We start from the raw sequence: 13,854 nt of genomic DNA on the forward strand, positions 1-13,854 counted from the left end.
TTGGTATTCTACCGGATTAACAAAAAAGTGGCTAGTTGAGCGAAACAAATTGCCAAAATACTTGTCAGACAAAAAACATGTTGAAATGAAAGAAATATCTACAATTTTATGATTTAATTGAGATTGTATCTAACACTTACCTGATTTTTCGTTCCTTAACTGTTTTAAGCGTTGACTTCAACTGTTCATCGAGAAATGTGCCCAATTGAGTTTTAACTAGTGACTCATCCGTCACAGTCAAATCAGTCATAGAACGATGATTTAAATTGGATATGAAATTCAGCATGATTTATTAATAGGGTAATTAACATTCATGTATGAATCTTTTTGAAATAACTGTCGTCTTCATTCGTATATCCATTCACACAAAGTTAAAAATCAGTTGCAATTAGAATCAGTTTAGGTATTAACATTTTCATTACTTTTACCATCACGCGAAATAAATTTGTTATTTTTTAGAATCACTATCACATGGTGCAACAGGCTATGTTCAGTCTTATTGACTTATCGATTTAAAAAAATATTCACTTTGGTAGCTCACTTTCACAATTACTTTGAATGCTTAGAAATCAGATCGTCTGTGTTTCATTTTGAATGCACTTTGAGTTTGCTTATATATTGTTACTATTTCAAGCAAAGTTGTCAATTGGCATTGCATTCTGAATTAAAACACTTACGGTCGGCCGATTTAGAACATCAAACTGACTCACTACAGCTCAGAAATTCGAATGAATGGATCCTAGTAGAATAGACCCAATTTAACAAAACAGCATGAATTCTTTGAGTCCTGTCGCAACATGTTCGTGTTTTTCAGATAATTCGTTTGTGCTGTATATACGAACAGTGTATTACACATTCTTCAGAAGCGCCGGAAGATAGTCAACCCGATGCATGCGTTTGTTCGAATCTGACTGCATGTTGACTCTTGCAGTAATAGGGAAGGTGATATCTGATAAATTAGCAAACGCATGATTCAATTGTCCATGATTGCATAGGTAACATAAACGCCTCAATAACACATAATCCAACATTCACTAATTACAGTTACTTCATAACTGCATTTAGTCATCGGTTAAGCTAAAGTGACAATGAAGCTTATGTAGGCTATGCGAACATAAGCAGATGCATGTTTGAACCTTTGAAGTATAATATCAATGCATGATAGAATAATTTTAATTTCTACGATTTTACGAAACAATAACGTATCAAGTTCAAGATTATATAATAAATTTAGATAAGAAAATATTACCTATTAGTAATCTTCTTCGTAGCCATAGTAATCATCATCATCTCCAGTATTCAGCATGTCAGCTAGAGATTTGTGCTCCTTTTCAGGTTCTGGTTCAGGTTCGTCTTCAGCCTCTTCATCGTAGTCCTCAATTATATGTTCTGTTAAAAAAAAACATTTAGATAGTGAAAATGGATTGCGGTTTAGGTGGCTCGAAAAATCGCTTTTGCTCCACATCATTTTTTTTTGTTTCTAGGTTAGATTTTGAGTATCCTTTCAAAATTGGAGCTCATTTGAATGAAAATTAGGGATTGCATAGTTCGTATGGAGGAATGTCATAGTTTGTATGGAGAAAGGTCTGAGGTTGTAGATCAGGGCTGCCCAACGTACGGCCCGCTACCTCATTTTGTGCGGAGGGTTCGAAGATTCTTCTCATATTTGGCCCGTTGACTATTCTACCAACCCAAAGTTACAAACATACCAGGACTATTTAATTTTCAATTAAGTTTCAATAGACTTTTTATGCTTCGGTGTGATTCAAACGCAATATTATTTTACTGAGATGTTCATGTGAGGGTATGAACGGCTTGCGTATGAGTGATGTAAACACAGAGTGGATTAAGAAAAAACTCAGCAATCACAGAAAAAGACCGTCTTCGCGAGTCTCGTCTCAGCTTTTACCACGTTCAAAGATTTCAAGCTTTCGAAATGATTATTGAGTAAGATTCTGAAGAAATCGAAGATGTTCGTTATAGCTTGATCAAGATTTTAGCATATTCTGGGTCATGCTCATAATACTAGGTCGGATTCTGATAGAATTCGAAGTAAGATGTATATTAACCCTCTAATACCCAAATTTTTGTTTTCGATCTAAATATTATTTTTCGTTATCTAAAATCATTCTAAACACGGTTTAGGCAATGATTTATTTTTCTTCGCAAATTTATGAATTTTGGTTTTTGATTTGTATTATTTTTATTTTTGAACATCCCTATCCTTTTAAATTTTTTCTTGAAGCCTCTTCTGGATACTGATTTTTGATAATAATAAAAATTTGAGTTTTTACTATACTTTTGAAGATATGATTTTTTTAATTTTTTCTGGAACATTTTTTATTTTCCGTGTAACTAACGGAAAAACAGATTTGAAATCATTTCAATACCATCAGGCTCTTCTTCTTTGATAGGTTGATCGTAAAAAAATATAAAAAGGTACGATTTTTCATAATACACGTTAAATGAATCCCAGGCATTGTAGGTTATATAAGAATACAATTTTTTCAAACAATTTTTAATAATACAAATAAGTTTCAAAAATCATAAAAAAACTTTTCTTATATGCGTGTTATGAGTTAAGGTTTAAGCCAAAAATAAAATCATTTTAATTTCCGAGCTATGAAAAAATACACAAAATTTCCAAGTGTACCCCGTCTAAAGGCGGGGTTGGTATTAGAGGGTTAAATCCTGGGCATTTTCCCACAATATTCTAAATTCTAGATTCTTCAAAATATTTCTGAACCAGATTATTATTTAATTTTGAAAGAAACTCTCGCAGTATCTCGCAAATGCTTAGCATCAATTAACTGTTTTCCGATTACTCAAAATGAAGTTTACTTCATTCTCAGATTTTTATCAGATTTTATAAATTTCATTTGCTGACTTTTGTATGAGTTTTGGCCCGCGGTTAAAAAAGGTTGGGCAGGCCTGTTTTTAGATTTTTTCGGTGGTATTTTTTTGCGTAATTTTAATTTTAATTAAAAAATTTAAATCGTGATCTTGGCCAAGATATGCATGATGATCTCAGGAATCGTGCCCTGTACTCAGTTTTGATGGACAATTATTTTTTCACAATAACGGTCTGTCAGGGCACCGTGGAAGCGTGTTGCCACTAAAAGGAGTGCATTCTTTCCCACATAAACAATTATACACAATTGTTTAGTCAATCACTCTCGCGTTACGTCGTGAAAGTGGCATCCAGGAACCTGGACAATGCAGGGGCAAATGAAGGTGGATCGTCCGGTTCTTCCTACGTGATGATTCGCCCGTAATTATGAAGTACCCGCGCGCGACATAACCTCCGACACTCAAGGTGCAAAACGGCAAAAAACGGATACTTCACACTGTCACCCGGAATGCTTCTCCCAACCAGTAGCGAAAGTTTCAATTCAAAACGAGTACAGCCTGTTAGATGGAACCACCGATATGGAATCACAGGAGCTGCCAACAAGTGTTGGAAACAGTTCTCAATCACAAGAAAAAAGGAGACGATTTCCTCCTATTTCTATTATCAACAAGGACACTAAGGAAGTTCGCGAACTACTCAACATCGGCAATATTCACCAGCATGTGTATCACATGAAGGCGATCAAGACCGACGCTCAACTATCCATCAGTGGTAACCAAGAAAGCCAAATCCACCATCCGAAAATCATCTCAACGCTGAAGGATTCTAGCGTCGAATTTGTCACCTACACTGCAGCAGAAAACCAACCAGTTAAGATTATTTTGTCCGACCTTCCGGATTACACCACTCAGCAGGTGAAAGAAAAACTTGAAGCAAACGCTTAGTCGACAAAAGCACCACAGGGATTTTAGTTTTAACCCACCGTCGGTCGCCCTAGTGTACTGAGTACACGCACTTTGCGAAAAGTCGAAAAAACACGTTGAAAATCCCTTCAAATTGATCCGGGTGTTGGTCCTATTCCCAAGATCTACTCTTTTTCTTGCTTGTAAAGAAGAAATTTTTTCGAAAAAATCAACGAAAAGTATTCGAAAACATCGTGTTTTTAACCTAAGTTTTTTGGCGTGTACTCAGTACACCAGTGCGACCGCTGTGTAACTTTTTTTACGGGCCCGTCACACGAGTGGTCGCATCGTGTACCGAGTACACGCGGAGCAATTTTGATTGTACATCCAAAGCTAGGCAAGATAGAATATGGATGTCTTCGACAAATTTCTTCAGTCCAACGGTTCCAATTGGTCAGTGGACAGAAAACACTTAGAAACATCCTCATCTTCCTGTTGTCATCGGATTGTGCTCCGGGGGAACCGATGTAGTGGACATTTCGCAATGCAACATCTCGTACACAAATATTTCAGGATCTAGATTTTTTAGCAAGATGGTGTCTTCGGCAAAGTTGTTCAGTAAGTCAAGCGCTAACATGTGATAGGCTGCTTGTTTCGAAATTCTGCCACCAGATGGTGCTAGTGAGCATTTAATTTTTCAAACACCGATATCTCAAGATCCTGATTACCTAGAAAGATGATGTCTTCGAGTTGTTTAGTAGGTCAAGGACTAACATATGATAAGCTACCTAACAAGAAAAACTGCCACAAGATGGCGCTAGTGAGCAGGCAATATTTTAATCACGGATATCTCAGGATCACAATTTTTTAGAAAGATTGTGTTTTTGGCAAAGTTGTTCAGTAGTTCAAGGTTACCATGTGATGATCTTCTTGATCGGAATTCTTTCAATAGATGGCGCTAGTGAGCGTGATATTTTTGCGAACACAGATATCTCAGGATCCTGACCTATAAAGTTGACGTCTTCGACAAAAGTGTTGAATAGGTCAAGGTCTAGCATGTAATAAGCCACCCAACTTGAATTCTACCAACAGATGGCGTATTTTGATCGCGAATATCTCAGGATAACGATATTTTAGCAAGATGGTGTTTCGGCAAAGATGTTTAGTGGATTAAGGACTAAAAATGTGATGTGCCGTTTGATTTCGATTTCTTCCACAAAACGACGCAGAAGATGCCATTTTTCGGAACGCAGATATTTTTTGGATCCTGATCGCTTAGAAAAATGATCCTGAGATATTTCATTACTAAGGAAATATTACCCCATCGGCAAGGTTGTTCTAAGGATGAACCCCAAGTTTTAAAATTCTTTCAACTGGTGGCGCTATTCAGCATGCATATTTTGATTGCCAATATCTGACGATCCCGATTACATCCAAATATAAACTTCTCGGCTCAAAAGTTCAGTAAGTCAAGTACAAACTTGTGATGGGCCACACTTGTTTGGGAATTCTTCCACTAGATGGTGTCACTGAGTATGCTAAATTTTCAACCCAAATATCTAGGATCGTGATTGCTTAATCATTGAAAATGACGTCTTCAACTAAGTTGTTTATTCTGTCCAAGACTGAAGCATGTTTAACATGTAATAAACCGTTTGATTCGAAAACGGTGCTCTTCAGCATGAAAATCCCATCAGAATATACTTCAGAATTTCAAGGACAGTCAAATTTCCAGTCGATACTCAAAAGATCATCGACTCATTGAACAGATATTCTTTAGAAAGCTGATAAAAGAGAGCATTATAGTAATTATGATTTTTTTTGTTTTAAGTATGATTTCATGAGTCGATATCGACCTATGGAACATCGACTAATACAGGTTTGACTATATTTAAAAATATGACGATCAAAATCATTGCAGCCTGCAGTTGGTTGCATATATACGAATCGGTCATTAAAAAAATGATCGATAGACACCTATGAGAATGTGACGCCTTTTTGTCTGTGCTGAAATAAAAAGAACTGTCAATGGTGGTTACAATTGAGCAATAGGCTTTTTCACGAGACGTCTCAAATCAGCTGATTCCGAAGGTCTTGGAGTCTTTGATGATAGTTCTTCTATGCAAATGCCGAACGTGTCGGTGGTTCTAAAAGGTAAACATAATACAAAATAACGATCAAATAATTATGAAGGCGTAATCGGTTTTCTAGAAAACATCTATTTCTGTGAATTCAACTGAATTTTCTGATAAAACTGTCAATAGCATACTGCAGTAAACGTAGTATTTTCTGCTTTCAAACAGTATATTTCAAGCACATTGATTGGTTTCAATAATGCGAATAATAGCCTTAAATCTGGTACTAGACTTAGTACACGCGGCTTTTCATTTTAACTTCCATTTGAAAAAAAAAAATGAAAAGGCCTATCAAATTATCTAATGAGGCCTATGCATGCTATAAAACGTTTGACTTTTCTGTGCGCGCTGTTTTTCGAGTTGCCGTGAGATAGAGCGAGACAGCTCCAACACACGGCGCACAGTTAAAGTTAAAAGAACATAAGAGTTTATGGCACGTACAGAGGCTCATGGGCGGCAGAAAGCTGTTAAACAAAAACAAAGATGGATGTGTGTTAGTGCAAAGTGATATGAGAAACTCGGTCATCTCATGGCGACTCACGGGATGGCACGCACACTACACATTGTTCAAATCACCTCGAATGTGATAGTCATTGCCTGTGTTGTTTACAAATAAATTCAAAATGCTCTTTGTGCTAGTATAACCATATTATGATTATACTAGCACAAAGAGCACTTTGAATTTATTTGTAAACAACCAGTAAGTGAAATTATCGGTCACGGCGATAATCATAAGCCTATTTCTCAAGCTGATTTTCCGGAGGAAAAAGACGTGCCACAATATCAAACCCGACCAGTACTGCAAGAGTGTGCTCTCACGAGATGTGCAGCAACGAATTTTGATTATCACCAACAACGAGAAGTTTGCGTCCTACTTTTCTACTAAATATAAAAATAATATTGTTCAATTTGAATCTAGAATTTGAAGTAGAATGAATCCTATATGTTTAATTTTATTTTGTGCTTATCTATTAATTTACTGGTAGCGTAATGTTTTAACATTTGACAAAACGTGTATTGATGAGCCCAAATGATCAGTATCATAAGATGTTCAGAAAATTAAATGCTCACTGGCGCAGGGTTACATTAATTCAAAATATAATTGCCAATACATGTGAGCACTGTTCCTTACCTAATAAATTTGATGAAGACTACCGAAAAGCTAAACATTACATATAATTTGCAATGGATTAGATGGACAAATTGATGTGAAGATTTGCGAAAAAGTTACACGTCTTCTCAGTGAGAATCGAACTCACGACTCCCCGATCTCTAGTTGGGGCGCGTTAACCACTACGCCATGAGAGGACTCATGAACGCAGAAGTTAACCTGAATTCGATTTCAGCTCAATAATCACGTGGTTCTTTTTCGCAAAGTGCACCTCTTTCGGAAGAATTAGATGCCCATCCAAACACAACGCTTCTATATATATCCAATGCCGAGCCCGAGAGCGCATTGTTTTTAGGTATAGGAATAGCACACTACACTAGCCAGCAACTGCGCTGGCTGAGGTTTCTATTGTGTGGGCTTCCAATGGGTCGCGACGTTCTCAAACGACCGGTTACGGAACATGAGTCCGTTTGCTCGATAAATATTTGTTTTAATTATGAAACGTGGTTTTACGGCTAACCAGCCGAGTGGAAGTTTAACAACTACCGAAAAGCTAAACATTACATATAATTTGCAATTGGATTAGATGGACAAATTGATGTGAAGATTTGCGAAAAAGTACACGTCTTCTCAGTGAGAATCGAACTCACGACTCCCCGATCTCTAGTTGGGCGCGTTAACCACTACGCCATGAGAGACTCATGAACGCAGAAGTTAACCTGAATTCGATTTCAGCTCAATAATCACGTGGTTCTTTTTCGCAAAGTGCACCTCTTTCGGGAAGAATTAGATTGCAAATTATATGTAATGTTTAGCTTGCGGTAGTTGTTAAACTTCCACTCGGCTGGTTAGCCGTAAAACCACGTTTCATAATTAAAAACAAATATTTATCGAGCAACGGACTCATGTTCCGTAACCGGGTCGTTTGAGAACGTCGCGACCCCATTGGAAGCCCACACAATAGGATACCTCAGCCAGCGCAGTTGCTGGCTAGTGTAGTGTGCTATTCCTATACCTAAAAACAATGCGCTCTCGGGCTAGGCATTGGATATATATAGAAGCGTTGTGTTTGGATGGGCATCTAATTCTTCCGAAAGAGGTGCACTTTGCGAAAAGAGGACCACGTGATTATTGAGCTGAAATCGAATTCAGGTTAACTTCTGCGTTCATGAGTCCTCTCATGGCGTAGTGGTTAACGCGCCCCAACTAGAGATCGGGGAGTCGTGAGTTCGATTCTCACTGAGAAGACGTGTAACTTTTTCGCAAATCTTCACATCAATTTGTCCATCTAATCCAATTGCAAATTATATGTAATGTTTAGCTTTTCGGTAGTTGTTAAACTTCCACTCGGCTGGTTGGCCGTAAACCACGATTCATAATTAAAAACAAGTATTTATCGAGCAACGGACTCATGTTCCGTAACCGGTCGTTTGAGAACGTCGCGACCCATTGGAAGCCCACACAATAGAAACCTCAGCCAGCGCAGTTGCTGGCTAGTGTAGTGTGCTATTCCTATACCTAAAAAACAATGCGCTCTCGGGCTAGGCATTGGATATATATAGAAGCGTTGTGTTTGGATGGGCATCTAATTCTTCCGAAAGAGGTGCACTTTGCGAAAGAGGACCACGTGATTATTGAGCTGAAATCGAATTCAGGTTAACTTCTGCGTTCATGAGTCCTCTCATGGCGTAGTGGTTAACGCGCCCCAACTAGAGATCGGGGAGTCGTGAGTTCGATTCTCACTGAGAAGACGTGTAACTTTTTCGCAAATCTTCACATCAATTTGTCCATCTAATCCAATTGCAAATTATATGTAATGTTTAGCTTTTCGGTAGTTGTTAAACTTCCACTCGGCTGGTTGGCCGTAAACCACGATTCATAATTAAAACAAGTTTTATCGAGCAACGGACTCATGTTCCGTAACCGGTCGTTTGAGAACGTCGCGACCCATTGGAAGCCCACACAATAGAAACCTCAGCCAGCGCAGTTGCTGGCTAGTGTAGTGTGCTATTCCTATACCTAAAAAACAATGCGCTCTCGGGCTAGGCATTGGATATATATAGAAGCGTTGTGTTGGATGGGCATCTAATTCTTCCGAAAGAGGTGGCACTTTGCGAAAGAGGACCACGTGATTATTGAGCTGAATCGAATTCAGGTTAACTTCTGCGTTCATGAGTCCTCTCATGGCGTAGTGGTTAACGCGCCCAACTAGAGATCGGGGAGTCGTGAGTTCGATTTCTCACTGAGAGACGTGTAACTTTTTCGCAAATCTTCACATCAATTTGTCCATCTAATCCAATTGCAAATTATATGTAATGTTTAGCTTTTTCGGTAGTTGTTAAACGTTCGCTTCATTGCGGCCTATTCTGCGGGAGCAAGAACATCGGTCGATTGGAAACAATGCCGCATCGACTTGAGGAACATGATAAGGAGTAACGAGCCGTTGTTTGTGGTTGGTGATTTGAATGCAAGACACAGGAAATGGAATTGCATAAAGGCTAATAAAGCAGGAAACATTCTTCAAAGCGTGGTAGCGCAGTATAACTTCCATATACACTATCCAGACACATTTACTTTTCACCCTAGTGGTCAAGGCAGATCATCAACTCTAGATCTTGTCGTGTCCAATAATATGGTTAACATGACCAAACCAATAGCTCACAACGAGTTGTCATCTGACCAACTGCCAGTCACATTCGATATTCACCTCAACACCGAGCAAACCGAATCCGTGAACTCAATACGTGCTGACTGGTTAAAGTTTCAACGTGTAGTTAATTCGAAGTTGGACCTGCTAGACCCATCCTATGCTGCTTTAAATAGCGTAGCTGACATCGACCGAGCGATAGATCAGCTTACACAAACACTGTTGGAAGCTGAGAACGTTGAAATTCCTCTAGTCAACATCCGCGCTTATGACACACCGACTGTTCCTGAGAGCACTTGATTGCTTGATCAAGATTTATCAAAATGTTATTGTACAATGCTAAAGCCGTTTTGAGAAAGAATTGTTTGGCATCGGTTTGTGTCAGCTTCATTCACTGCAATACTGGGAAAATTGCAGTTCTCACTGATCAATGCTTAATACGATGGATACTAGCACATCACCCTACAATCAATCAGAAAAAAAATAACGCATGAGTATTTTTAAGTTTCTAAAGTTTTATGTAGTAGGCCGTTTTATAAATTTCACATAAAAAATATGATTCGTACTGTTTTAAAAAATTCAACTATAGTAACAGATGATTTTGCTAAACATACCATTGTTCCAAATATCGTGCATCTGACCCAGACTGGGGTGTGACATTTTGAAACATCTCTCATTTGAACGAACGAAGCGCACCATAATTAAAACTTTTGTATCACACAACGTCTTAAGGTTTGTGTGGTTGATTCGGGAAATAAAGTATATATTTCATTCAGCCATTTTGGAATTATAGCTGAAACACGGTATTTATAACTCAGAAGCAACCGTGTCCTAATACCGTGTGTTGACACGATTGTATTCTAACATTATTTTTGTTTGTTTGTGTGTGAAATTTAAGTTCAAATTTGTTATGGCTTTCTAAACACTACTTAATATGATAACGTTTGTAACGATCATTTAGCAAAATAAATAATATAATATGCTAAAAATCCACATAATTCCCAAATACACGGTTTTAGGCAACACACGGAATTAGAGCAGATTACGGTATCTATTCTTATATAAAAAACAAGCTTTAAAATATTAAGTTACATCCCCCCAACTTGTTCAATTGGATCCCTAGAAAAATACTGTGAAAGTTTGAGCAGGTCCGTCCCACTCGGGCTCAGATTGGGTACCACTTCTAGTACGGCATTTGGTCCCTCGGTAGAACAAAAGGTACCCAAGATTGACAGATTGCAGTACACTTTTCACGGCATTCTAGATTACCTTATGAGCCATAAAATTTTGGGCAACTGCAAGGAGGTCTTTAATTTGTCTTTGGTTTGAGCGCAATATGTCAAGTCTAAGAGAGGCTAAACGAGCTTTTTGGACAGTTTATATGAAGATAATTGACCAAAGATAAACTAAAAAGGTGTTTCAACTATATTTTGGACTATATGACAAATATGTTTGAGCATACATGACAATTTCCTGTATGCAGTGTAGTGATTACTAGCTTGTCTGCTTTTTGGTTAATCAGATATTTTGAAATGTCTATGTGATTAAGAATGAAAATTAGGATGCATAAAATACCTTGCTCTATCTTGAGGCCTGGCGTTTCCACGATGACAGGTTTCACATCTTCGCTCTCAACCACAGGAAGTGTTGCCGTAACGGCGGGTTTTCTGCGAGAAGAACCACCTAAATTTACAGTTGGTCGTGATGCGCGACTCAGAGCTATTTCCGGCTTGATTCTGGTGCGTGATAGAATATCGATATCATTTGATTTGTGCTTCATGGGGACTTCCGGTGCCGGTTCTGCTGGACTCGCACTGTCGGTGAGTGTTTTCAAAATGTCGTAATTGATTTTAGTGGAAATTTTCTTTTCTTGTAACATTTTTTCGATCGCCTCGCCAGCTGAATTCGATGGTCCGATATTCTTCTTCCGTGCGCTTTTCCGCTTTTTCTTCTCAGGTTTTCCTTCTTCGCGCTCTTTTGCTAAACGTTCTTCCTTTTCTTTCATCTCTTTCAGATGCTCTGCATGTAGTCGATTCCACATCATATCTTTATAACGAGCTTCTTCTTCTGTCATTATGTAGCCATTTATTTCGTCATCATCCAGGTCATCTAAATAGAGTTCTCCATCGTCTTCTCTGGTTTCGATTTTTTCTTTTCGATCGGTATTATTAGAGCACATTGCCAGTAAATCTGGTTTTATACCCTCCGGAACAATCTTACGTCGACCATTAATCTTGGAGTCAACGTTGGTTTCATCAGGGTTTTCTTCCAAACATTCCGTGATAACCTCTAAGGTAGACTCTTGGATAAATTGATCCGTTTCACCCACCTCATCCACTGAGATATCTTCACCTTTGAATTTACGCTTTCTACCTCTACTTTTATGCAAATCTTTCTCTAACGCTGCATCGATTTCCGCTTGTAATTGATTGAATTCCGTGCTGGACTCTTCTAATTTCTGCAAACGTTCCTTATCTTTTTTTCTAGCTGCCTTGAATGCCGGTGGATCCTGTTCAGCTTCCAAATCGACAGACATGAACTCATCTAACGTCAGTGCACTACTTGGAGTTTCACCAAATTCGACCAACCGCTTGCGAAGTGTTGACTCATGGATTTTCACAATCCGAACAATGTCGTTCGGTGTACGGCTGAATTCGTGCATACGGGCAGCTAGCAACAAGGCCGCACCACAAAGTCCCGAAGGACGTCGACCAGAATGGATGGAGTCCTTTTTCATCCGTTGGACCAAACGCTGCGCTGTCATTGATACTTCATGAGTTTTTTCGGCGAATTCCAACTTGTTGGCATAACGCATGATATAGATGCAGGGATCTGGAAAAGAAAATGAGAGGATTTAGTAAGTAACTATGAACACAAAATTAATTAACTATAACGGATAGTTATCTGTTGAGTTTTGAAGCAACCACGACATTGTGATCATGTATCGATCTGCAAATCAATCTAAACCCGTATCCGCCCAGAAAAAAAAGTTCAAATTGCTACAAATTCTTGACGGATTGCTTTCATTAAAGTTTGAATGGAATCTTTTGGGCGTCTAGTTTTTTGATTATCATTGGAATTTTTCGAAATGCCCACTGGTTCGTATTTATTGAGGTGGATTACTATGTCAAGTCCGGTAAAAATGACTCCAACTTCCTTTTCAAGCATCTTTTACCCAACTTATTGAGACTCATTCAAAACTTTCATAACGCTGAAGGGAGTGAGGAGAGTCCTTGTGATGTTACGGCCAGAGTTGTGAAAAACTCAATTTCTCACAACTCACGCTTGAGATTTTTCATGCGTGAGTTGTCAATCACGCAACTCACCAGTCAAAAAATCATGGATGAGTTGGCTCCCCTTTTTGACTCATTGTCTCATATTTCCACAGTTGCCTCACACACGGCAATAATTTCTTGTTAGTCTTGTAAAATTATAGTAATCCTTTCTAACGTAAACAACAATATTCGGGTTTCACGAGTTTTGGCCGGGTTTGCGACTGAATCATTTTTTACGGTTTGAGTTGATTGAGTTGATTTCGCATCAAAATCTCAAGCGTGAGATTTACGAAAGAGATCTCTAATGATTTTGCTCTCTCGGGAGAGCGTATTGATTGACATTTGAGTGCGAGTCTATCAACACTGGTTGCGGCTCAGAAAAAATGCAAAATATTCATACAAAAAGCGTTACGAGGGGTGGGAGGGTGTTGAAAATGGTAATTTTTAGCGTTATGAAATTTGTGAATGACCCTTGGTATAAATCTGACTCCAACTCAACTTGTTTTTATAGTTTTAACTACGGACGTCATGTTAGAACTAAATTAGACACAGCTTTGGCCTTGGGTATTTTTTCGGTTATTTTTTTCCTTAGAATCGGCGGAAGATAGGCGGAAGATAAGATTTGATTTTTCTTCTAGACTGTTGAAATTTGGGTGTCAAACTCAAACTGCATCATTTTCAAAGCAAACTCAGACAAGGTCGTGGAGATTCATTTGAAGGATGGCAGGTCCAGTGGTCCAGTCCAGTCACTGCACGGATCAAACAAAAGTACAGTGTTTGTAACTAGATCATAAACCATTAGTACATTCCGACTCTTTCACCTCATTTGGAATAATTCTGACCGGTTCCGGATTCCCTGGAACCGATTCATTGAGACCAAAATTTGATCAGCATAGATTATATCATGCTACACATCAATCTTCAAGATTTTAC

General features: G+C 38.4%; 1 protein-coding gene and 1 non-coding gene across 2 annotated transcripts; both read right to left on the reverse strand.

Moving 5' to 3' along the window:
- Nucleotides 1-1,125: 1,125 nt before the first annotated feature.
- LOC110680569 (transcription factor IIIB 90 kDa subunit-like) lies at nt 1,126-12,506 on the reverse strand. The gene is made up of 2 exons (XM_021856353.1): nt 11,222-12,506; nt 1,126-1,389 (listed from the first exon to the last, which is right to left on the reverse strand). Exons 1-2 carry the CDS (start codon nt 12,459-12,461, stop codon nt 1,253-1,255), a joined length of 1,377 nt encoding a protein of 458 aa, XP_021712045.1. The 5' UTR covers nt 12,462-12,506; the 3' UTR covers nt 1,126-1,252.
- Nucleotides 7,625-7,697, reverse strand: Trnas-aga. The gene has a single exon. It is a non-coding gene; the product is annotated as a tRNA-Ser (tRNA).
- Nucleotides 12,507-13,854: the final 1,348 nt, after the last annotated feature.

Source organism: Aedes aegypti, unplaced genomic scaffold, assembly GCF_002204515.2.
Source record: "Aedes aegypti strain LVP_AGWG unplaced genomic scaffold, AaegL5.0 Primary Assembly AGWG_AaegL5_hic_scaff_1591_PBJ_arrow, whole genome shotgun sequence".
NCBI classification, from domain to species: domain Eukaryota; kingdom Metazoa; phylum Arthropoda; class Insecta; order Diptera; family Culicidae; genus Aedes; species Aedes aegypti.

What these genes read in the sequence shown, in the direction of transcription:
- LOC110680569 (XM_021856353.1), bottom strand. Translation starts at nt 12,461, where the DNA reads ATGCGTTATGCCAACAAGTTGGAATTCGCCGAAAAAACTCATGAAGTA. An exon ending in AGGCCTCAAGATAGAGCAAG is followed by an intron (nt 1,390 to 11,221) that starts GTATTTTATGCA and finishes TTTTTTTAACAG; the next exon opens with AACATATAATTGAGGACTAC.